The sequence below is a fragment of the Jaculus jaculus genome, chromosome 4 (assembly GCF_020740685.1).
Source record: "Jaculus jaculus isolate mJacJac1 chromosome 4, mJacJac1.mat.Y.cur, whole genome shotgun sequence".
NCBI lineage: Eukaryota > Metazoa > Chordata > Mammalia > Rodentia > Dipodidae > Jaculus > Jaculus jaculus.
In genome coordinates, this window is record NC_059105.1 from 105,334,327 (window position 1) to 105,357,742 (window position 23,416).

The window sequence follows — 23,416 nt, forward strand, 5'->3', positions numbered from 1 at the left end:
TTCTATCTCAATTAAGCTGTAAAAACACATACATAGCTGGGCATGGTGGCGCACGCCTTTAATCCCACCACTCGTGAGGCAGAGGTAGGTGGATCACCATGAGTTCAAGGCCACCCTGAGGCTACATAATGAGGTCCAGGTCAGCCTGGGCTAGATGGAGAGCCTACATTGAAAAACCAAAAAAAAAACAAACATACATATTCCTTGCATTTATTGTGCTGGTCAGTCAGGTCTGATTAGCACTGGACTATTTTCCCTCAATAATCTTGGGATGCCCAGATCAAAGACAAAGGGTTAGCTGGATGTGGTGGTACACATGTTTAATCCCAGCACTCAGGGAGGCAGAGGTAGGTGGTTGGCTGCAAGTTCAAGGCCACCCTGAGACTACATAGTGAATTCCAGGTCGGCTTGGGCTAGAGTGAGACCCAACCTCAAAACAAAACAAAGGACAAGAGATTTATTTTACTATGTGGAATGATCCTGGCAAAAATAGAAGACACAAAGGAAGAAAAAGTAAAAATCACTTCCAGCAAAAGTTTTAACCACTCCACACACATCCCACCCCTCCAAAAGAAAGGTAAGACAAACAAAAGAAGCCCTACAGGTGTTCTACTCAAGCTTAAGCATGGACCAAAGCGCAAAGCAACTTTAGTACTATTTCTTGCTCTTTACAAAGTTCATGAAATTCTACATAAAAACTGTTCTCTATAAAGAATGGTTTCTTTAATTCAGTACTGGATTCACTGGCTATCTAACCTATGAGATTTCGGACCTACCAAATTACAAGTAATGTGCACATACCTTTAGAATCCCTTCTCTCTCTCTCTCTCTTTTTTTTTTTTTTTGGTTTTTCAACGTTGGGTCTCACTCTAGCCCAGGCTGACCTGGAATTCACTATGTAGTCTCAGGGTGGCCTCGAACTCATAGCAATCCTCCTACCTCTGCCTCTGGAGTGCACCACCATGGCCAGCTAGAATCCTTTCTTAACAACCAAACCTAAGTACCAATATACAAATTCCCAGAGATGAACATGGTGTGATTTTATATACCTTCTAGCTCACTATGCTCTCAGCTTTAAGAGATCGAGTCACATCTTCAACTATATTGTCTTTTACTTATTTTACTTTGTTTTAATTTTTATATTACCATTCCTTATTACTCTTGATTACTTCAGTGTACCCTCTGCTTTCATGTAATTCATACATTACATATATAATATATATAAACCAAAATTCAGGCATGAAAGAAAACATGGTACTGGTCATTTCAGTCTTAATCTTCGTATCCCCCACACAGCAGTGTTTTACACGTTGCTGATGGTAAATGGTTAGAAAATGATATTTGGCTCAAGAAGTGTTTTGACACACTGAAAATGGAGGCCCTGGGGCTGGCGAGATGGCTTAGCAGTTAATGTGCTTGCCTGCAAAGCCAAAGGACCCCGGTTTGACTCTGCAGGACCCACGCAAGCCAGATGCACAAGGGGGAACGCATACATCTAGAGTTCAGTTGCAGTGGCTGGAGGCCCTGGCGTGCCCACTTTCTCTCTCTCTCTGCCTCTCTCTTTCTCTCGCTCAAATAAATAAATAATATTTTTTTAAGAATAGAGGTCCTAGCCAGGCGTGGTGGCACATGCCTTTAATCCCAGCACTCGAAAGGCAGTGGTAGAAGGATATCCATGATTTCACAGTGCCTGATACTACCTACACAAGACCATCATAAGAGGAGGAAAAGATCATGACATCAAAATAAAAGAGAGACTGATTGAGATGGGGAGGGGATATGATGGAGAATGGAATTTCAAAGGGGAAAGTGGGGGGGGGGTATTACCATATTTATAATCAGGGAAAATGTTAATAAAAATTGAGGAAAAAACAATAACAACAACAAAATAGAGGTCCTAACAGCTAAATAAAGAAGTTAAGGATTATCTCTACCTGGAAGCAAATTGTATCATATGTCTGTTATTTTTAAAGGATACACTATTTCTCCTAAACCTTCCATACCTGTTTATCTTTATCAAATATGGCAAAGAGAAACAAGTAATTATGACAATTACCTCTTGGAAGGAAGAATATTTTAACATAGCAGGTACACTAATAGTTTTCCACTTTTAAAATTAAACAAGTCAAAAATATTATTACCTGACTGGCTAAGACGATCATGGGCCATCATTTCCAGTAGATTTTGTCCAGCTTCTCCTTTTATTAATTTAATCTTTGGTCTTGGAACCTGAGAATTTTTGAATTAAAAAAAATTTTACTTCAACAGTACTTCTATTTCTAATAGATGTTCCTATCATAATTTTTGTTGCTGGCTTTTTATTTTAGCCAGGCTGACCTGAAATTAACATAACTAGTTAGTACACACAATGTCATCAGTGCTCCTTTACACCTAAAATGATTAGTGTTTAAGGAGTGATTATTTTAGAGTAAACTATTACTTTGTCTTCATAGTGGGTGTATCACTAGACAGTTGTTGCACATGGTATTCTGCTCCAAGGGTAAGACAGAATAGAGCATGGTGCATGAACACCAGTCTAACAGTGAAAAATGAAATCTCCACCCTATAATATAGTCCCTCATGAATAATGCAATCCCTTCTACTGAAAGGTGGACTGAACTTTATTTAAAATTCAACCAACCAAGCCGGGAGTGGTAGCGCACGCCTTTAATCCAAGCACTCGGGAGGCAGAGGTAGGAGGATCACCAGGAGTTCAAGGCCACCCGGAGACTACAGAGTTAATTCCAGGTCAGCCTGGACCAGAGGGAGACCCTACCTCGTAAAACCAAAAAAATAAAATAAAAATTTTAAAAAAACATGTTTATAAAAAAAAAATTCACCAACCATATAACTCCTAAAGTGCAAGAGACAACACAAAAACATAATGACAACATACCTCCACCAAAATCTGTCAATACCAGAGTATTAGTATATAATGACAGACTCAGGTGAAATTCCAGACAAAGAATTTCAAAAAGGGCTGGGGAGATGGTTCAGTGATTAAAGGTGTTTGCTTGCAAAGTTTGCGGGTGAGTTCATTACCCATTACCCATGCAAGCTGCAAAAATTGTCAAATGCATATGGAGTTTACAGTGGCAAGAGGCCCTGGCATGCTTATAACTAACATACAAAATCATATGTGCCCATACAAAAAAATAAATAATTAAAGTAAAAATGTAAAAGAATTCCTACAAATGATGATAAGCATGTTCACAGAACTGAAAGAATTCTGAGAGAACAAAAATAATTAGCTGAATGAAATAAGGAATTCAAAGCAAGATATAAAAGTGGAATTCAATAAAAGAGAAATACTGAAGAAAAACTGAAATGATGCTAAAAATGAAAAATATAGTCAATTCAAATAAAAAGCTAAATGGACAGCCTCACCAGTACAATGGATGAAGAAGAAAACAGGGTATCAAAGTTTAAAAATGAGTTAGAACTGGTCAAGGTTAATAGTAAGTCAAAAAAATAAACTAATGGAATATGAAGATCTTTGAGACAGCATGAAAAGACCAATTCATGAATTGTAGGCATAAAATAAGAACTCCACACCAAAAGAATAGAATAATAGAAATATAATCACAGCAGAAAATTATTCAAATCAGAGTAAAGATGCTCACTGAAGTACGAGACATACAGAACACAAAGTAAACAGACCAAAAAAGAAATACACCATGTTGCATCATAGTTAAAACACTTAATCTAGAGAACAAAGAAAGTGTACTAAGAGCAGCAACAGAGAAACACCAAGTAATATATAAAGGAAGGCCCTGGGGAGGGAGGGAATTACCATGGGATATATTTTATAATCATGGAAAATGTTAATAAAAATTAAAAAAAAAAGGAAGGCCCACCAGATTACCAAGTGATATTTATAAGGAAACTTTAAAAGCCAAAAAGGCTTGAAATCATCTATTTTAATTTGTAAATGAGCACAGCTGTCAAAATGATCTGTTGTGCCGAGTGTGGTGACACAAACCTTTAATCCAACACTTGGTAGGCAGAGGTAGGAGGGGTGCCATGAGTTTGAGGACATGTGAGATTACATACTGAATTTCTTGGTCATCCTGGGCTAGAGTGAGAGCCTACCTCAAAAAATCCAATAAATAAATAAATAAATAAAATAATACTGGGAAAAGTCCTTTGAAATAAAGAAAAGGACAGACACATCCAAGAAACTATAAAGAAAAAATAAACAATACTGGAACAGTTATTAAGCAAATTAGGACTAAGAAAACACCAAATACTACAAAATCAACAAAATGAATAATTTTTAATATTTATGGTCTTATCTCCTTAATAAAAACACAGAATAGCAGATTGGATTAGAAAACATGACTCAGCTAGAGAGATAGGTCAATAAATAATCTACTCACTGCTCAAGGTGGAGGGTTTGAATTCAATCCCTAGGCTGCATGTTAAATGCTAGAGGCCAGCATGCTGACAACGACAGCAAGACGGGACTAAAACTGCACATGCACATACATACACACACACATAAATAAGCACACACACACATACCAACAAATACTAAATAAAAATTTTAAAAGGAAGGGCTGGAGAGATAGCTTAGTGGTTAAGGCATTTGCCTACAAAGCCAAAAGATCCCAGTTGAATTCTCCAGGACCCACGTAAGCCAGATGCACAAGGGGCGCATGCATCTGGAGTTTGTTTGCAGAGGCTGGAGGCCCTCACGTGCCCATTTTCCACCTCTTCCACCCCCCCCCGTCTGCCTCTCTCTCTCTCTCTCTCAAATAAATAAATAAAAATATATTCTAAAAAAGCAAAAGGGCTGAAGAGATGGCTCTGTGACTAACTGAGCATCCAGCACAAGCATGAGGGACCAAGGGGGCCTCAAATTAACATGCCTCAGAGCTCTAGAGTTCACATAAAACAGCTCGGCATGGTGATGTGCATCTGCATCCCAGTTCTGTGTGGGAGCAGAGACCAAAAAATTGCTAACATTCACAAAGAACAAGCTCAAATATTCCTAGGAGACTTCATCATAAGCAAAAGCCAGCAGGTAAGAAATGGAGGAGAACAATTGATATTCTCCTTCAGCTGCCACAGGCAAGTGCACAGGGCGCCACCAGTATATAAACACATGTGCATACACCACATGTAAAGAAGGGGGGAGGGCCATTTTCTATCTTCAAAAAAACCTCACCTTCCAATAAATAATTGACACCAGGTTAGGATGAAAGGATGGATAAGGGACTTAAGTTTTCATTATTACAAAAATTAATGATTTCAAATAGTCGGCTATATGTATAACTGTAAATTATTTTTAAAATTCAACAAATTTTAAACTTTCTATTAAAAATATCTAGTTACTTGAGAATGTCAGTAAAAGCAAAAACCATTTAGTGTTTAGCAAAGTCTCAATGACTTCAACTAAATTTTTTGTTTCTTCTGAGCAACTAACATTCTCTAAAGCAAACAAGCAGTTTCATAAGCCTATCTGCAATTTTTACAATTATTATTATGAAATACATTATCAGGTAAGATATTAAAACTAGAAAAGTGTATTGGGAGCTGGAGAGATGGATCAGTGGTTAGAGGAGCTTGCTTATAAAGCCTACTGGCCCATTAACAGTGTAAAATACCAATGTAAACCAGACACACAAAGTGGCACATGCACCTGGAATTTATCTGTTGTGACAAGTGACACTGGCATGCCCATTCACATCCCATTCTCAGTCTCTCTCTGATAAATATTTTAAAAAGAAAGAAAATTTCCCTTTTAAAATAAAAAAAAAAAAGTGTGCCAAGTATGGTGGTGCACACCTTTAATCCCAGCACTCAGGAGGCAAGGGTAGGAGGATCGCTGTGAGTTTGAAGACACCCTGAGACTACATAATGAATTCCAGGTCGGCCTGAGCTACGGTGAGACCCTACCAGAAAAAAACAAAAAACAAAACAAACAATGTGTTTGGGAATGGGATATTGGCAAATGTCCATTATTTAGACACCATAGCTAACATTTCAGTGTATTTCCCTTGTCATGTTCTATGTATAAAGGAAGATTTTATGGGGCTGTAGAGATGTCTTAGTGGTTAACACGTTTGCCTGCAAACCCTAACAATCCAAGTTTGATTCCCCAATACCCAGGTAATCCAAATGCACAAGATGGATTATGCATCTGCAGTTTGTTTGCAGTGGCTGGAGGAACTGACATGACCATTCCTCTCTTTCTACCACACCTGGCCACTTTGCTATTTTTAATATATCAAATTGACTTTTATTTTTTATTGTTTGTTCACATATCTTCATTATGCAACATAGCATTCCTCTATGAGGAATACACTTAAGTATTGTTGAAATGTCATTTACATCTAAAATACTAGAAAAGGCTTACCTGAAAGGCTATGAGATAGCACAATGCAGCCAGCTCAGAGAGGGCTCGCCACTGGATGTCACTATGCTGACCCATCTTCAAAAGCAGAGAACCAGCATGCATGTAGAAATGCCCTTTCATTTCTAGGAAAGTAGCTGACAGTTCATCATTTCCACCCACAGATGATTTCACAGACCGAAGAGCACTATCAAATCTGTAGTATTAGAACAGTAAACAAATAACCCATAGCTAACACTCTACAAGTTTCCTAGCTGAATTCAAAATAAAATTAAAAGTGTTCAGTCTGGGATACTGTGGGACCCTACCTCTAAACAAAACAAAGCAAAAAAAAAAAAAGTGTATTTCAAGCTCCATTTCCCACATTTAAGATCCTATTTAATCTTTACCAATATTTCATCACAGATGAATCAGTGTGAATTCTCATCCTGAATACTTCTGCTATTTCAAGCTTAACTTCCTTCGACAATAATATCCTACTCCAAAATCACTATATGTACTAGTCAATCATAGAAATGACACAAATAAGATTATTGATAATTGGCAAATATTTTATAATACACCAGGGCAAAGTTCAGAAATTATTTTCTAAGTATCTTCATGGCCCACAAAGTTTCATTATTTAATTAAAAATTGATAGGCTGGGCATGGTGGCACACGCCTTTAATCCCAGCATTTGGGAGGCAGAGCTAGGAGGATTGCCATGAGTCTGAGGTCACCCTGAGACTACATAGTGAATTCCAGGTCAACCTGAGATACAGTGAGACCCTACCTCAAAGCCCCCCTTCTTCCCCCCCAAAAAAACTGAGGGCTGGAGAGATGGTTTAGTAGTTAAGGTGCATGCCTGCAAAGCCAAAGGACTCAGGTTCGATTCCCCAGTACCCACATAAGCCAGATGCACAAGGTGGTGAAAGCATGTAGGCTTTATAAGCAAGCTCCTCTAACCACTGATCCATCTCTCCAGCTCCCAATACACTTTTCTAGTTTTAATATCTTACCTGATAATGTATTTCATAATAAAGCCCTGGCACAACCATTCATTCTCTCTCTTTGCTTCTTCCTCTCAAATAAATAAATAAATACTTAAAAGCTGAAATATCTCAAATTAGATATGTCACTTCCAAATTATAATAAATGACAGATATTTAGTTACCAATAAACAACTGCTCTCTTACTTTGAATATAGGAGTTAAGCTGTATTTCTTATTATGTGTAATCTACATTATAATTAATGCTTGTTTCTAAATTCTAATAACCCCCAGAATCTACACTTTGTGCAAAGAAAATAAATGGGGGAGGAATTATTTCAGTGTAGCTTATAATAAAGCAATCAAGCAATAAAAGAGATTTTCTTCTAGCAAGTAGGTCTGAGGACTTCTGAGGGTTCTCAGACTTAAGGAGATTCCTAAGATTAAGCCTATTTTTGTCATTAACAAGTATTTTTCGCCTTTAATACTAATGTTCTCACATACATACATACAGGTAGGTGAATTTTCCAGAGGCTTTCTTACATGTAATAGCCTAACAGACTGAATGGCATAGTAAAAATCAAGCTGTATTCATTAAACCAGTCATTAAAGAAATTGCAACAGTGACAAACAATGCTATCTTTCACACTATTGTTTCAAAAAATATTTTCCATGAACAATGATATGTTTGTATACATACTGTTTCATGAATTAGTTTTGAATTTCTGATACAATAAATATCCACAGAAATAATGCACAAACATCTTTGGAGTCTTCAAAGGATCTAATAAATTTTTACCTTCAAAATCAAGCAGTGGTCTATCTTAGCCTATGACTTACCAGTCCTAGCACTAAACTAACACCCTTATATAAATACAACTGATGTTTTTGGTCATTGAAATTTATTTTCATAAACAGGACACACTAATTCACCAAGTCAAATATTCTGGAAAAATTGTTCATACATTATATTTGTTTCTAAGCCAAAACTGCTTTCTGAAGTAAGTGACACTAGGTACTTATAGTAGTAACTTTCAACACAGCCACCTGACAACAAGGCAGAGAATTTAGTAATCTCATTTGCATTCAGAACTGCCTAGCCTATTTATTTTTATATGTTGGGGGGGGGTGCCACAGGGTCTCTTTCTGCTGCAAGTGAACACTAGACACTTGTACCCATTTTTGTGTCCAGCTTTAGAGGTATGTCTGGGAAATTTAACCTAGGTCAGTAGATTTTGCAAGTAAGCACCTTTAACCATGGAACCATCTCCCTAACCCCACCTACCTCAGTTTAAAAATGTAAAATGTGGCCTGTAAAGTTACCTTACCAGTTAATGCGCTTTACTGCAAAGACAAAGGACCCAGGTTCAATTTCCCAGTACCCATGTAAAATCAATATGCACAAGGTGGCAAATACAGCTGGAGTTCATTTGCAGTGTCTAAGAGGCCCTGGTGCACCCAGTCTATGTGCCCCTCTCAAATAAGTAAAATGAGGCAGGCATGGTGAAGCATGCCTTTAATCCCTACAGCATTTGGAAGGCAGAGGTAGGAGGATTGCTGTGAGTTCAAGGACATCCTGAGACTACAAAGTGAATTCCAGGTCTGCTGCCCTACCTCAAAAAAACAAAAAAAAAGTAAAAAATAAAAAAAATGTACTGTAGCAGTCAGAACATTTATTTTAAGACCTGCTGATTATGCCAAAACTGACTAATTATGAGGCAAAATTTTAATTAAAACTAAACTTAAAAATCAGTCAAACAAAACTATAATATCTCCCATAAAATAAAACTACTTCCTTCAAGTGTTTCACTGTATTAACTATAATTCCCGGTAAATTATAGAAATAATGGTGCTGTAAAGAAGCTCAGAATAATGAACTGATTACTTTTTTTTTTAAAAAAAAGGGAAGATTTGTAACTTACACTGCTGTATTCTCAATATTAACATATCTGTATACTCAATATTAACATACCTTTCCAGTAGTTCTCTACTTTCCTGTACATCTCTGGTGGAAAGTGTAAGAAGCATAAGGTTGGCATAGGCCCGAAGTAAGTCTTTATTGGTTGCTCGCCAGTTACTCTTATCAGAATCCGAACACTGTAAAGACTCCAGATATTCCTATTTGTAGACAGAAAAATAAAAACTAAAAGTTGCAAAATTTGGTCCAATTTTAGGAAACTGATCTTCAAATTCCTGGGCCCAGTTATTAATGAGTGAAGATATATTCGTTCTTATATATTTGGTATCTATGTGTTTGTACAGATATGTGCATGTATGCATATATGGGTGTACCAGGATCTCCTACAAATAAACAATAGTTGATGAGTTACTTTTTCAAAGTGGCATCATGTGGGTGCTGAGGAATTGGACCTGAGCTGGCAGGCTTTGCAAGCACTGAACAATCTCTCCAGCAGTTTTTTTTTTTTTTTTTTTTTGGTTTTTTGAGTTAGGGTCTCACTCTGGCTCAGGCTGACCTGGAATTCACTATGTAGTCTCAGGGTGGCCTCGAACTCTCGGCGATCCTCCTACCTCTGCTTCCCGAGTGCTGGGATTAAAGGCGTGCGCCACCACGCCCGGCTCTCCAGCAGTTTTTATACTGTTTTTACAACTGGGGGAAAAAAAAAAACAAACAGGTATGGTGGCACATAGCTTTAATCTGAGCACCTGGGAGGCAGAAGTCAGAGGACTACCAAGAGTTCAAGTCCAGATTGGGAATACAGAATGAGTTCCAAGTCAGCCTGGACTAAAGTGAGACCCTACCTTGAAAAGCAAACAAAAAAGGCAGAAGGGCTGGAGAGATGAGTTCATGATTAAGGTGTTTGCCTGTGAAGCCTAAGGACCCAGGCTTGATTCCTGAGTACCCACATAAGCAATATGCACAAGGTGCCACATGCATCAGGAGTGTGCAGTGGCTGGAGGCCCTGATGTGCCCATTCTCTCTCTCTCTCTCTCTCTCTTTTTCTTTCTACCTGCCTTTTTGTAGCAAATAAATAATAAATAAAAATCAAACATTTTAAATACATACATATATATGTATGTATGTATGTATACACACACACACATACACAAACACATACAAATATATATGTTATATTCATTTTCCCAAAGTATCTATTTAAATTAAAACAACCCTAGTAAAAATTTCATTTTACAGTTGTTTGACATAATGAAAAAAATTCAAGTTTTGGAGAGCACTCTTTAAAGACAAAGAGATATACAGAAACATCTATACAGAAGTACAGAAAATTTAAAAGCTTTTACCGGACTGGAGAGATGGCTTCGTGGTTAAGGTGTATGCTTACAAAGCCTAAGGACCCAGGTTCAATTCTCCCGGTCCCACGCAAGCCAGATGCACACTGTGGCTCATGCATGAGAAGTGTGTTTGCAGTAGTTAAGAGGCCGTGGTGCGCCCATTCCCACTCTCTCTTTATCTCTCTCCCCCTCTCTAATGAATAAATAAAAATAAAATAAAAAGCTTTTATCTACCTTAAGGGTCTGTACAACACATGAATTCCATTCTAAACTTGAACGCAAAGTCATGTTCTTCTCTGCCTCATGGCAATGGGCCACAGCATCCTTCAATCTTTTATTTGAACGATACAACTCCACTAGTCGGATATTCACATGGACATCATCAGGTCTTGCATAAAGTTCTGACTGAATCAAGTCAAATAATTTATTCCATCCATCTTCACCTTTACAATCTAAAAGTTGCTCCTATTTGGGAGAAAAATTATTAATTTCCAGTAACTGCTTAGTTTCAAACAAGCCATGGTCCATAACAAAGTACTAATAACTAGCTTTAGGAAGGTACCAACAAAAGTACCATCCTATATACCTTGTTAGCCCCTTTAGATTTATTTTGAAAAGGTAAAGCTCAAGGACTTTATGTGTAGAGAAGCATCCAGAATTACTACTTGTATTGTTGCCCATATTTACCTCAGAGACTACCAAGACTATAAATCAGGTCAAACTCTGTATACTTCAGTCACCACCAAAAGCCAAGATTTTCCCAATCAATCCTGAAAAAAGGGTCCTAACTTCTGCTCTGTAACTCCCTGAATCAGACTCAATACCTTGTTCACTCTATGCTGCTGTTTTCATCATCTTCCCAAAGACACTGTTTCCCCACTGGATCTTAAATGAACAGAATATTTATCATGTCATGACCACCTCTGTCATAACAGCTAGCTTTCTCTCTTAACTCACATATGGGACTCATGACCTCCTCACTCTTGTTTTGGGAATTTCGTTGTTGTTTCATTTTTTACAGGTAGGATTTTGCTCTAGTCCAGGCTGACCTGGAATTCACTATGTAGTCTCAGGGTTGCCTCAAACTCATGGCAATCCTCCTACCTCTGCCTCCCAAGTGCTGGGATCAAAGCTATGCTGTGCCACCGTGCCCTGCTTTCTTTCTGTACATTTTGTAAACATTTTTCCTAACAACTGTCATTAGCATTAGCCATTAAAAAGGTAACACAAAACAGGTAGATGAGGGCTGGAGAGACAGATGGCCTAGCCACTAAGGCACGTGCCTGCTAAGCCTAAGGACCCAGGTTCAATTCTCCAATATCTTCAAAAGCCAGATGCACAAAGTGGCACATGTGTCTGGAGTTTGTTTGCAATGGCTAGAGGTCCTGACATGCCCATTCTCTATCAGCCTCTTTCTCTCTCATAAATATATAAATATTTTTAAAAGATAGGCAGATTAGCTGTTTAGCTCTTTAATCACTCCACCCTCAGTAACAGTGTGCTTCACTCCAAATTCTACTAGCATTTATTACTGACACATTTTCAAAATCTGTATTTTATTCTTATCACTTAGACCATCTCCTTCCACTTCATTAAGGACATAAGTGCCCTAACTGCCACATATACTCTCATATACTGTGGAAAAACTCCTTCAGCACATTTCTATCACCAAATGCTAACTATCCAGACAGAACACCTGTATACTTTTCTTCTCTATCACAAGCTAAAATGGAATAATCCTTAATATTCAGTTATTGCTTATTCATAAATCACTTCACCTACTTCCCTCCATTTTTCTAAGAATCCTACACCATTTTCTCTATGCTTACACACAAAAATTTGAACAAGTGGGGGTAGGGCAAGTAGAATTTGGGAAATCTCAAACCCAGATTAATATGACTTTCATTATCTTATACCTCAAACTAATACTACCTACAACAAAATACTATTTTACTTCTAACAGACTCCTATTCTCTACTCCCTAAAAAGATACTCTATCTTCTTCAACAGGTACTTTTAGCATGACCTCAACTTACCCTTCACTGAATAAAATAAGGACCCAGTGTAAATTTCATTTTGCCTTCACTACTTGCATGCATCTTCTCCTTGCTTGCTGTCTAGCAAAGACAAAGCCCTCCATCAGCTTAATTCCTTTTCTTTCCACCATCAGACTCTATTCTGGGTCATTTCCACAAACATATTTGTACTCTCTTAATCTGTACAAAGCAGCTCTGGACTTTATTTGTTAAATTGTTAAAAAAAAAAAATTTATCCTGAGACTCCAGTCTGGGCTAGAGTGAGACCCTACCTCGAAAAAACCAAAAAAAAAAATTTTTTTTTAAATTAGAGGAGCTGTAGAGAAGGCTCAGTGGTTAAGAATACTTCCTGAAGAGACCATTCAAGTTTGATACTAGGACCCATATAAACAGCTGGGCATGGCTATGCAATTATGTAACCCTGGTCCCATAGGAAAGCAGAGACACCAGGGATTGATGGGAACTCATAAAAAAAACAAAAGACAAGCTCTGAAATCAGTAAGATACTTCAGCTCAAGAAAGGCGTGGTGACACAAGCCTTTAATCCCAGCACTCAGGAGGCCGAGGTAGGAGGATTGCCGTGAGTTCGAGGCCACCCTGAGACTACATAGTGAATTCCAGGTCAGCCTGAGCTAGAGTGAGACCCTACCTCAGAAACCAAAACAAAGAGAAAAAAGGAAAAAAGAACAGGCAGAAGAGTAATGGAGTGGGACACCCAATGTTCCCCTCCGACCACTACAGGCAAGTAAGTGTTCCCTGTCACAACATGGGTGAAGCAGGGATACACACACATGCATCCATTACACACATACACACTAAACTTATAAAGCAATCATTAAAAAACAAAAGGGGGTCTGGAGAGATGGCTTAAAGGTTAAGGTACTTCCTTCAAATCCTAAGTACACAGGTTTGGTTCTCCAGGTCCCACATAAACCAGATGCACATGGTGGCACATGAGTCTGGAGTTCATCTGCAGTGGCTAGAGGCCTTGGCACACCCATTATCTCTCTCTCTCTCCCTCTGTCTCAAATAAATAAATAAATAAATAAATAAATACTTTAAATAAAGGGTCTGGAGAGATGGCTCAGCAGTTAAAGGCACTTCCCCAGCACCCACATAATGCTTGATGTAAAAAGTGGCGCAAAAAAAAGAAAATGGTGCATTAAAATTAAAAAAAAATTAAAAAAAAAAGTTAAAGTGGTACATTGGTGCTAATTTGCACTGGCAAAGAGACTCTGGTGAATTCATACAAACAAATACATAAAAATTTTAGAAATATATGCAAACCATTACAGGGCTGGGGAGATGGCTCAGTGGGTAAGAAACTTGCTTCACAAACTCTTAAATCAATCCCCAGCACACACATGAAAAGCCCAGCAAGGCTATGCATGCCTGTAACCCCAGCACTAAGGTGGCTCACTAGTAAGCTAGTCTAACTGTAAAACAAGGTGCACCATGTCTATGAAAAACTATGTTTCAGGGAGACAAGGCAGAAAAGCAATAGAGGAGGACACCTGACAAACTCCTCTGGTCTCCACATGTGTGCCTGGAGTATGAACACCTGCATACCCCACATGAACAAATGTACACACATAACATAGTATAAACACAAAAACAATTATGAAATCTAATTCAAATGTGTGCCGAGCATGGTGGCACACATCTTTAATCCCAGCACTCAGTAGGCAGAAGTAGGGGAATGAATCATTGCGAGTTTGAGGTCAGCTTGAAACTACAGAGTGAATTCCAGGTGAGTCTGGGCTAGAGTAAGACCATACCTCAAAAACAACAATAGTTAGGATATTCTATTAAAGTTGTGAGACAAGAAGTGAAATACAAAAAAGTAAAAAATAAATAAATAAATAAAAAGCTCTAAAACTTCTATCAGCACTATTTATAATGACAATGAGCAGAATATTAAAAAAAAAAAAAAACAATGTAGGGCTAGAGAGGACGGCTTAGTGGTTAAGGCACATGCCGGTGAAGCCTAAGGACCCTGGTTCGATTCTCCAGGTCCCACGTAAGCTAGACGCACATGGTGGTGCATGCGTCTGGAGTTTGCTTGTACTGGCTTGAGGCCCTGGTGTGGCCATTCTCTCTCTCTCTGTCTGTCTCAAATAAATAAATAAAAATTTTAAAAGAAATAAATTTTAAAGCCAGGCATGGTGGCGCACGCCTTTAATCCCAGCACTGGGGAGGCAGAGGTATAAGGATCGACGTGAGTTCAAGGCCACCCTGAGACGACAGAGTTAATTCCAGGTCAGCCTTGACCAGAGTGAGACCCTACCTCGAAAAATCAAAAAAAAGAAAGGAATTTTAAAAAACAATGTATTTATAGTTCATTTAACACTGTACATATCTAACAATGTATCATATATCACACTCTCTTATTTTTTATTTTTCGAGGTAGGGTCTTGCTCTAGCCCAGGCTGACCTGGAATTCACTGTGTAGTCTCAGGATGGCCTCGAACTCATCCTCCAACCTCTGTATCCCAAGTGCTGGAATTAAAGGCATGCATCACCATGCCCAGCTTACATTCTCTTAACATTACTTAACAGCATATATTTTGCTTTTTTTAAAATTTTTTTTGGAGCTAGAGTGAGACTCTACCTTGAAAAACAAAAATGAAAAAGGATATATATAATATCTACATACATACACACATAAAATATATATAAAGTTTGATACTGAGAAGTAATTTGAACTCTAAGTATTAGAACTGATTTTGTCTAGACCAGACCTGGGGCACCTGACTGTAATCTTGCCCTTAGAAGGTGGAGCAGGGCTGAAGAGGTGGCTTAGCTGTTAAGGTGCTTACCTGTGAACCCATGTTCGACTCTCTAAAGCCCTATGCACAAGGTGACACAAGCGTACAAGGAGTCACACATGTCTGGAGTGTGACTGCAGTGGCTGGAGGCCCTGGCATGCCAATTCTCTCCCTCTCCCCACACCCCTCGTGAGTGCATGCGCACACACACTTTTAACTCTCACTGCCTCTCATAACAAAAAGGGGCAGTCTATTAGGCTTGCCTCAAGGAGAAAAAAAAGTGGAGCAGGAGGATCCGAAGTTCAAGATTCATCCTTTGCTACATAGAAGGTTTACTTAAAGCCTACCTGGATTACATATGATCCTATCCCCCCAAATAATTTTTTTTAAAAAAAGAGTATGTTTTAATTTTCTCCTTTAATAAAAATATGATTTGTTTGATTTGGGAGTTTACCTTTAGCTTATAAACTGCAGGACTTCCTGGGAAAAGTTTAGCTGCTCTTTCAACCCAGTATTTTGCTTTTCCATCAGTAATGTCATTTTTACAAAGCAATTCTGCAATCTTCAACACAAGATCTTTTTGTGTTGGATTCAATTCCACTGAACGCTGATATCAGAAAAGAAATAAAAACAAAACAGCATTGATAAATTAGACTAAGAGTACAATATAGTCATCTACAGTTAAGAAAATCACCATTAAAAATTCATTCCTGGTAGAGAAAGGAAGGGAGGAGGATACTTAATAGGTTGATATTGTATATATGTAATTACAATGATTGTAATGGGGAGGTAATATGATGGAGAATGGAATTTCAAATGGGAAAGTGTGGGGGTGGGGAGGGAGGGAATTACCATGGGATATATTTTATAATCATGGAAAATGTTAATAAAAATTAAAAAAAAAAAATTCATTCCTAGATGACCATGTTATTTCAAAGTTGTTAAAAGTATCCAGTATTTCTGTAGAAATAAATAAAAATCATGCTAATTAGATAATCATACAAAATACATTCACAAGAACATCAGCTCCAACCATGTTAGACTTAAAATTTTATAGGTATTAAATTATATAATTTGGAAAGGAAGGGAGGAGGGTACTTAATAGGTTGATATTATATATATGTAAGTACATTGATTGTGATGGGGAGGTAATATGATGGAGAATGGAATTTCAAAGGGGAAAGTGTCGGGGGGGGGGAGGGAATTACCATGGGATATTTTTTTATAATCATGGAAAATGTTAATAAAAATTAAACAAATAATAAATAAAAATTAAAAAATAATAAATAAATAAAAATAAACAAAAAAGAAAAAAAATTATATAATTTGGCCCAAATAGTTTATAGTATGTTCAAAACTGTATCACTTAGTACTAGCACTAATGCTTGTTTTCAGTACAGCAATAAAATATATGAATTAGTTACTGTACAAACTACTGTATGTATCATGTGTGCTATGCAAAGGCTATATTTTAATCCTACAATTACCTTATAACATTCAACAGCTTTGTCTGTGTTTTCTTCCACTTCATAAAGAAGGCCCAGAAATCTGTGAGCTTTGGGGTCCCTCTCTTGCACATTAATATATGTGGATATATATCTGTTTTAAAATAATACAAAAATAATCTTTATTAAGTTGACAATGACATTTAAATGCTGACATAAGAATAAACCAAAGTGACCACCCAATTATTTTTATTATTAATTACTTTCATGTCTTAATATGTAATACACAGAAAACTCAAATGTATTCATTATATTTAAGTAGATAACAATACATTGATGCCACAGAGATGACAACATACTCATTTTTGCATGTAAATAATTAATATATAAACTATAATATAAAGCTTTAAAGTTATAATAATATAAAATACTAAAGATTCTCTAAAGGTATCCTAATGTCTCATGATCAATTCCAGTGAAACCAGTTACACCTCCTACTCCATTTTCCTTGGTGACCACCATTCTCCTCTTTAAATCTATGCTTTTAATAATCTGCTTTCCTCCTAATATCCTACTTGAGTGGTTCAAAAGACTAAGAAATAACCAAGTTCTTGAATTATCAATGAGAGAGAACCCCAAAATATTAACTAGAGTCAGAGTTGTTAAATAAGCAATTTTCTTGCCCAGTAGCCACAGTTTAATTTTATTTGTTACTTCTTCCAGATAATTAAAGTATAATATCTCTAACCAGGGAAGAAATTATGATTTGGATAGGCATGCATGATCTCTTTAATTCTATCTCTGGGCAGTTTTTACAGATGGTGGGTTTTTTGTTGTTGTTGTTTGATTGTTTGTTGAGGTAGGATCTCACTCTAGCCCAGGCTAACCTGGAATTCACTATGTAGTCTCTCAGGGTGGCCTCAAACTCATGGTGATCCTCCTACCTCTGCCTGAGTGCTAAGATTAAAGGCATGCACCACCAATACCGGGCTAGAGATAGCGTTTTAAACCAAGTAATTACTTGGTATCAAAAAACAGCAGCCTAGGCTCAACTTAGTATCAATCAGAGAGTGATGAATCCCTTACTCCAGGGTACACTTAGCTAAAATCATGAGATTCTTCAGTAGTTCCTCCTGCTACAAAGAATGAGGTAAGGAACTGTTGGAAAATGAGCGCATGTTTATAGTTTGGCACTTACTTTTTAGCAAGATCGTATTCTTTAGCTTCATAGTACAGCTTCGCAAAATAGAATCCTTTCATTGACTTCTAAAAAAAAATTAGCAGTTTTACTTTTCATATTTTGATGTACTATAGATGATTTTCAAAAGGACAAAAATGTGTCCTAACAAGTTTATCAACATGAATATTAATGTTTTCATACATTGCCTGAAAAACGCAGGTATATTCTAAAAGTCATGATCCAAACTTTATAATTCCTATCATAAAATAAAACAAATTTCAACTACCTTCCAGTGAGTTGTTGGTCAAGGAGGCCAAGGCCCCAAAATAATACAGACTATTGTCAAGGATCCTAGTTGCTCACCAGAACTAGGTGGTAAAACCTAACTGCTGAAAACATGTTTCAGCTGCAACACACAGCAATCACAGCAACAAATCAAGCTGGGAGCACAGCTGGAAGCCTTCTCCTTCCTGACTAGCTGTCACAATGCCAGAAAGTGCCATGCGGCCTGCTGGGGAAGAAACGTCATCAGCAGTCTTAGCCAGCAGTGGATTGTGCAAGCTACAAAACCAGCAGGCCAGGTAAGATGTGTCCACTGGTGCAATAGTTGCATGACCAAGTGCTTTCTGATTGAATCTGAAGCCTGCTACATAGGAAGGAATTCATGTCTGATACTGAAAGCCTAGTCAAAAGCTCAATGACCCAGAAACCATGTAAAACCAGATGCACAAAGTGATGGATGTATGCACCTGGAGTTCATCTGTAGCAGCTGACGGCCCTGGCATGCCCATTCTCTCTTTCTTCTATCTTTCTCTACTTACAAATAATAAAGATTTTTTAAGAGACTATAGCGGGAGAGATCATAACCCACAGGGGGCAAATACTACTACTGTTTGGTTTAATGAACATATGCCCACACCAAATTGGCCTCTAAGTATTTATGTTTATGCCTATATATTAGTGCTGCTCTCACTTCTAGTTAAGAGAGATTCCTCTTTTTCAGTAAGGATCAGAACTACTGGGAAAACACAAAACTCCACAAAGTGCCAAGAAGAAATGACAGTTGGATGTTCTATATACTACATGAGACCTCTATCACACCCTCCAAGGCTCAGAGACCATCGCAGAAGAGGTGATGGAAAGTATGTAAGAGCCAAAAGCATAAGAAGGAGCACTGTGGAACACTAACTTCCAGACAAAAAGTGGCCAATGCATTCATGACCTCACAGGAGCTGTCATTACCTGCATAAGACCTATTACATAATACTGGGCTTATCAAGATGTTGTCAAGCATGATAGAGGAAAGCCCAAAAAAAGTATCAAAATAGAAGAGTTGGAAATATGTAGTTGGAAAGATGATGGGGTTCAGTGTGGTGAGGGAACAAAGGCAGGTGTTGGAGGGGGACTATGATCAGGGTACATTGCATGAAGATTGTCAATAAGTTTTGTCTATTTTTTTGTTTTGTTTTGTTTTTCGAGATAGGGTCTCACTCTGGTCCAAGCTGACCTGGAATTCACTATGTAGTTTCAGGGTGGCCTCCAACTCACAGTGATCCTACCTCTGTCTTAAGTGCTGGGTCTAAAGACATGTGCTATTAAGCCCAGCTAAATTCATTTTTTTTTTAAATAAGAAGAAAGTAAACTCAAGGCCAGAGACATGGTTCAGCAGTTAAACGCACTTGCTTGCAAAGCCTGCTGATCCAGGTTCAATTCCCCAGTAAACCCAAGATGCACAAAATGGCACATGCATTTGGAATGTCTGCAGTTTGTTTGCAACAGATGCCAAGGTATAACCATATGCACCTGTCGCTCACCTTCTCTTCCTCTCAAACAAAAATATTTTAACAGAGGAAAGATAAATTTAAGGAGGGGCAGAGAGATGGCTCAGCGGTTAAAGGCACTTGCTTGCAAATCCTGAAGGCCCACATTCAATTCCCCAGCACCCACATAAAGCCAGACAAAGTGGCACATGTGCTTGGAGTTCCTCTGCAATGGCAGGAAGCCCTGATGTTCCCATATTCACTTTCTCTCTATCTGCTTCTTTGTGAACAATTCAGACCACCATGGAAACCTGAGACACCATGTCCAAGTTCCTCTTTCATTATTTTAAAAATTGGCTCTTCTGAGGGAGGAGAGGTCTATCAGAAATTTTTCCTTCCTTACCACATATTAACCTACATGGGAAAGCTCAAGCAAGTACTTCAGGTTCACTGAGTACACTGGAGGTTCCCAGGTCCATATACTATTTCTCTTTACAGACCATATTTTACACTTATAAATTAGAATGGAGCCAAGTGTGGTGGTTCATGCTAGGGAGGCTTAGGTAGGAGGATCACTGACCTACAGGGTTAGCTAGACTGATGTTTCTTTACAGTTTGACAGTGTGTTTGCAATGGCAAAAGACTATGTCTCAAAGAAGGTGGGGCACAGCCACCTTGAAGTGGTCCTCTGATCTCCACATACACACTGAGGTATGTATACCCAGCCCACTGGCCCCACCACAATACACATATAAATAAATAAAAATATTTTTTAAATGAAAAACTATTCAAAAGGCAAATAGAGCCAGGTGTGGTGGCACATACCTTTAATTCCAGCACTTAGGAGGCAAAGGTAGGAGGAGTGCCGTGAGTTTGAGGCCACCTCCTTGAGACTACATAGTGAATTCCAGGTCAGCCTAGACCAAAGTGAGACCCTACCTCGAAAAACCAAAAAAAAGGTGAAAATAGGACTGGAGAGATGGCTTAGCAATTAAAGCACTTGCCTGCAAAGCCTAAGGACCCGGGTTTGAGTCCCCAGATCCTATGTAAGCCAGATGCGCATGGTGGTGCATGCATGTGGAGTTGATTTGCACTGGCTAGAGGCCCTGGCACACCCATCCTCCCCCCACTCTCTCAAATAAAAAAAAATAAAAATTAAAAACATGCTTTAAAAAAAGGTGGAAATAGGGCTAAAATGATGGCTCAGTGGTTAAGGTGCTTGTCTGCAAAGCCTAACAACCCACATTTAATGCCCCAATACCCACATTTGCAGTTCGTTTGCAGTGGCTAGAGGCCCTGGTGTGGTGGAAATAAAATTTGAATTCCTCAGGCAATAAACCAAGTCCATATCTTGGATCATCATTCCCATAAACCTCAAAGTCCAGAAAGCAGCTACAAACAAGATTATGTGAGCCGGGCGTGGTGGCACATGCCTTTAATCCAAACACTTGGGAGGCAGAGGTAGGAGGAAGGACTGCTTTTGAGTTCCAAGACACCCTGAGACTACAGAGTGAATTCACGTCAGCCTAGGCTACAGCAAAATCATACCTTGAAGCCAGGCGTGGTGGCACATGCCTTTAATCCCAGAACTCGGGAGGCAGAGGTAGGAGGATCACCGTGAGTTCGAGGCCACCCTGAGACAACAAAGTGAATTCTAGGTCAGCATGGACCAGAGTGAAACCCTATCTTGGGTGGGGGGGGGGAAATCATACCTTGAAAAACCAAAAACAAAAAAAGGGACAATGTTCTTCTATCTGTAGGGTGATAGTTTATAGCTACCAAGCATCTTATATGCTATGTAAGTAAAGAAATCTTATATGCTATGTAAGTAAAGAAATCTATAGATTAGTAGTTTCAAATGTACATTAATAATTACCTCTGGTCTAGGCATGGTGGTGCACATCTTTAATAACAGCACACAGGAGGCAGAGGGAGGAGGACAGCCATGAATTTGAGGCCAGACTGAGTCTACAGTGAATTCCAGGTCAGCCTAGGCTAGAAGAAGACCCTACCTTGAAAAAACAAAAAAATAGTAATGATGATAGTAGTAATTACCTCTGAATTATAGAACAGTATTTAAAGAATTTTTGTAGCTTTCACCATGTGACTTTGCAGGTACAAACCTCAGGTTTATGCATAACTATAAAATCTAATTTCACTGTGGCTATTATTTTTGGAATTTTAGCCCTACTGCTGATTGATTTGAATGGCACTCTTTGAAAAAGTACACACTCCCTTAGACATTAACTAGAAATTCAGAGACCAAAAGAAAACTTTTCTTCTCTGTTTAGATGAAGAATCAGTTATTCTACAATTTTACTTTGTACTTCCACATTTCATACATTAGAAACACAAAGAATAACTTACAAGGTATCAATAACTTTTGTGGGAAAGGAAGGATCATTTAAAATTTTTTGTTTACTTTTATTTATTTGAGAGCGACAGAAAGAGAAAGAGGCAGAGAGGGAGAGAACAGGCGTGCCAGGGCCTCCAGTCAGTACAAACGAACTCCAGATGCATGCGCCCCCTTGTGCATCTGGCTAATGTGGGTCCTGGGTAATAGAGCCTAGAACCGGGGGTCCTTAGGCTTCACAGGCAAGCGCTTAACCCCTAAGCCATCTCTCCAGTCCTGAAGTATCATTTAAAAAAATAAAACAAAAATTACATTTTGCTTTCTGTCATAATGAAAATACCCAAATGTTCACACAGAAGTAACATGACAAGGCACCTATCTACCTCTCCAAAAGCACTTCATCTGTCCTTTGCATATTATTTATAGCCCAACCAGAGTCTAAAAGCAGGTGGAGAAAATCACGTTCAGGGGAGAAAGAAAACTGAAGTCTTAACAGAATGTTAAAGATTCACTTTATCTTGATTTTTCAGCATAAATATACTGGAAGTAAAGCTGTCTAATCCTTATTTTTTAAATATATTTTTATTTGAGAGAGACAGAGAGAGACATGCTGGAACCAAACTCCAGACACATATGCCACCTGTGCATCTTGCTTACATGGGTTCTGGGGAACTGAAACTGGGTCCTTTGGCTTTACAGGCAAGCTCCTTAACCACTAAGCCATCTCTCCAGCCCCAATCCTAACTTTTAAAAATCTGAAGCAAGTGCTGGGCATGGTGGCAAGTGTCTTTAATCCCAGCACCCGGGAGGCAGAGGCAGGAGAATTATCATGAGGTCAAGACCAGCCTGAGACTACACAGTGAATTCCAGGCCAGCTTGGGCTAGAGTGATACCCTACGGGGGGGGGGGGGGGGGGGGGGGCAATCTTAAGCAAGAAGTGCCAGAATAGTACTGGCTTTGGGTGGTCAAGCACTCAGGTTTTTGTTGTTGTTGTTTTGGTTTCTTTTTTTTTTTTTTCTTTTTTCCAAGGTAGGGCTTCCCTCTAGTTCAGGCTGACCTGGAATTCACTACGTACTCTCAGGGTGGCCTTGAACTCACATGATCCTCCCACCTCTGCCTCCACACTGATGGGACTATAGGTATGCGCCACCACACCCCCAGTATTTTTTTTTTATCCTTTCTGTCAGTTCTTCCAATCTCTGTGAAGGGTAATTTATTTTATCATTAGATTGTTGTTCCTCACTAACAGACCTGGATTGAGATATTCCTATTTTGCTCTGCAACATGTGATTTATG

The 23,416-nt window shown here is 38.5% G+C and overlaps 1 protein-coding gene across 2 annotated transcripts in view; it reads right to left on the reverse strand.

Annotated features, from left to right (window-relative positions):
- Positions 1 to 23,416, reverse strand: part of Ranbp2 (RAN binding protein 2) — an 84,100-nt gene that overhangs the window by 47,381 nt on the left and 13,303 nt on the right. Inside the window, exons 2-8 of one of the 2 annotated variants that reach the window (XM_004651804.2) lie at positions 18,026 to 18,093; positions 16,870 to 16,981; positions 15,837 to 15,989; positions 10,813 to 11,043; positions 9,299 to 9,444; positions 6,362 to 6,554; positions 2,142 to 2,229 (exon numbers count right to left, since the gene is read on the reverse strand). In XM_004651804.2, coding sequence (XP_004651861.2) covers positions 2,142 to 2,229; positions 6,362 to 6,554; positions 9,299 to 9,444; positions 10,813 to 11,043; positions 15,837 to 15,989; positions 16,870 to 16,981; positions 18,026 to 18,093 — 991 coding nt within the window. The remainder of the gene's footprint in view (positions 1 to 2,141; positions 2,230 to 6,361; positions 6,555 to 9,298; positions 9,445 to 10,812; positions 11,044 to 15,836; positions 15,990 to 16,869; positions 16,982 to 18,025; positions 18,094 to 23,416) is intronic. The other variant, XM_045147677.1, reaches the window with a different exon arrangement.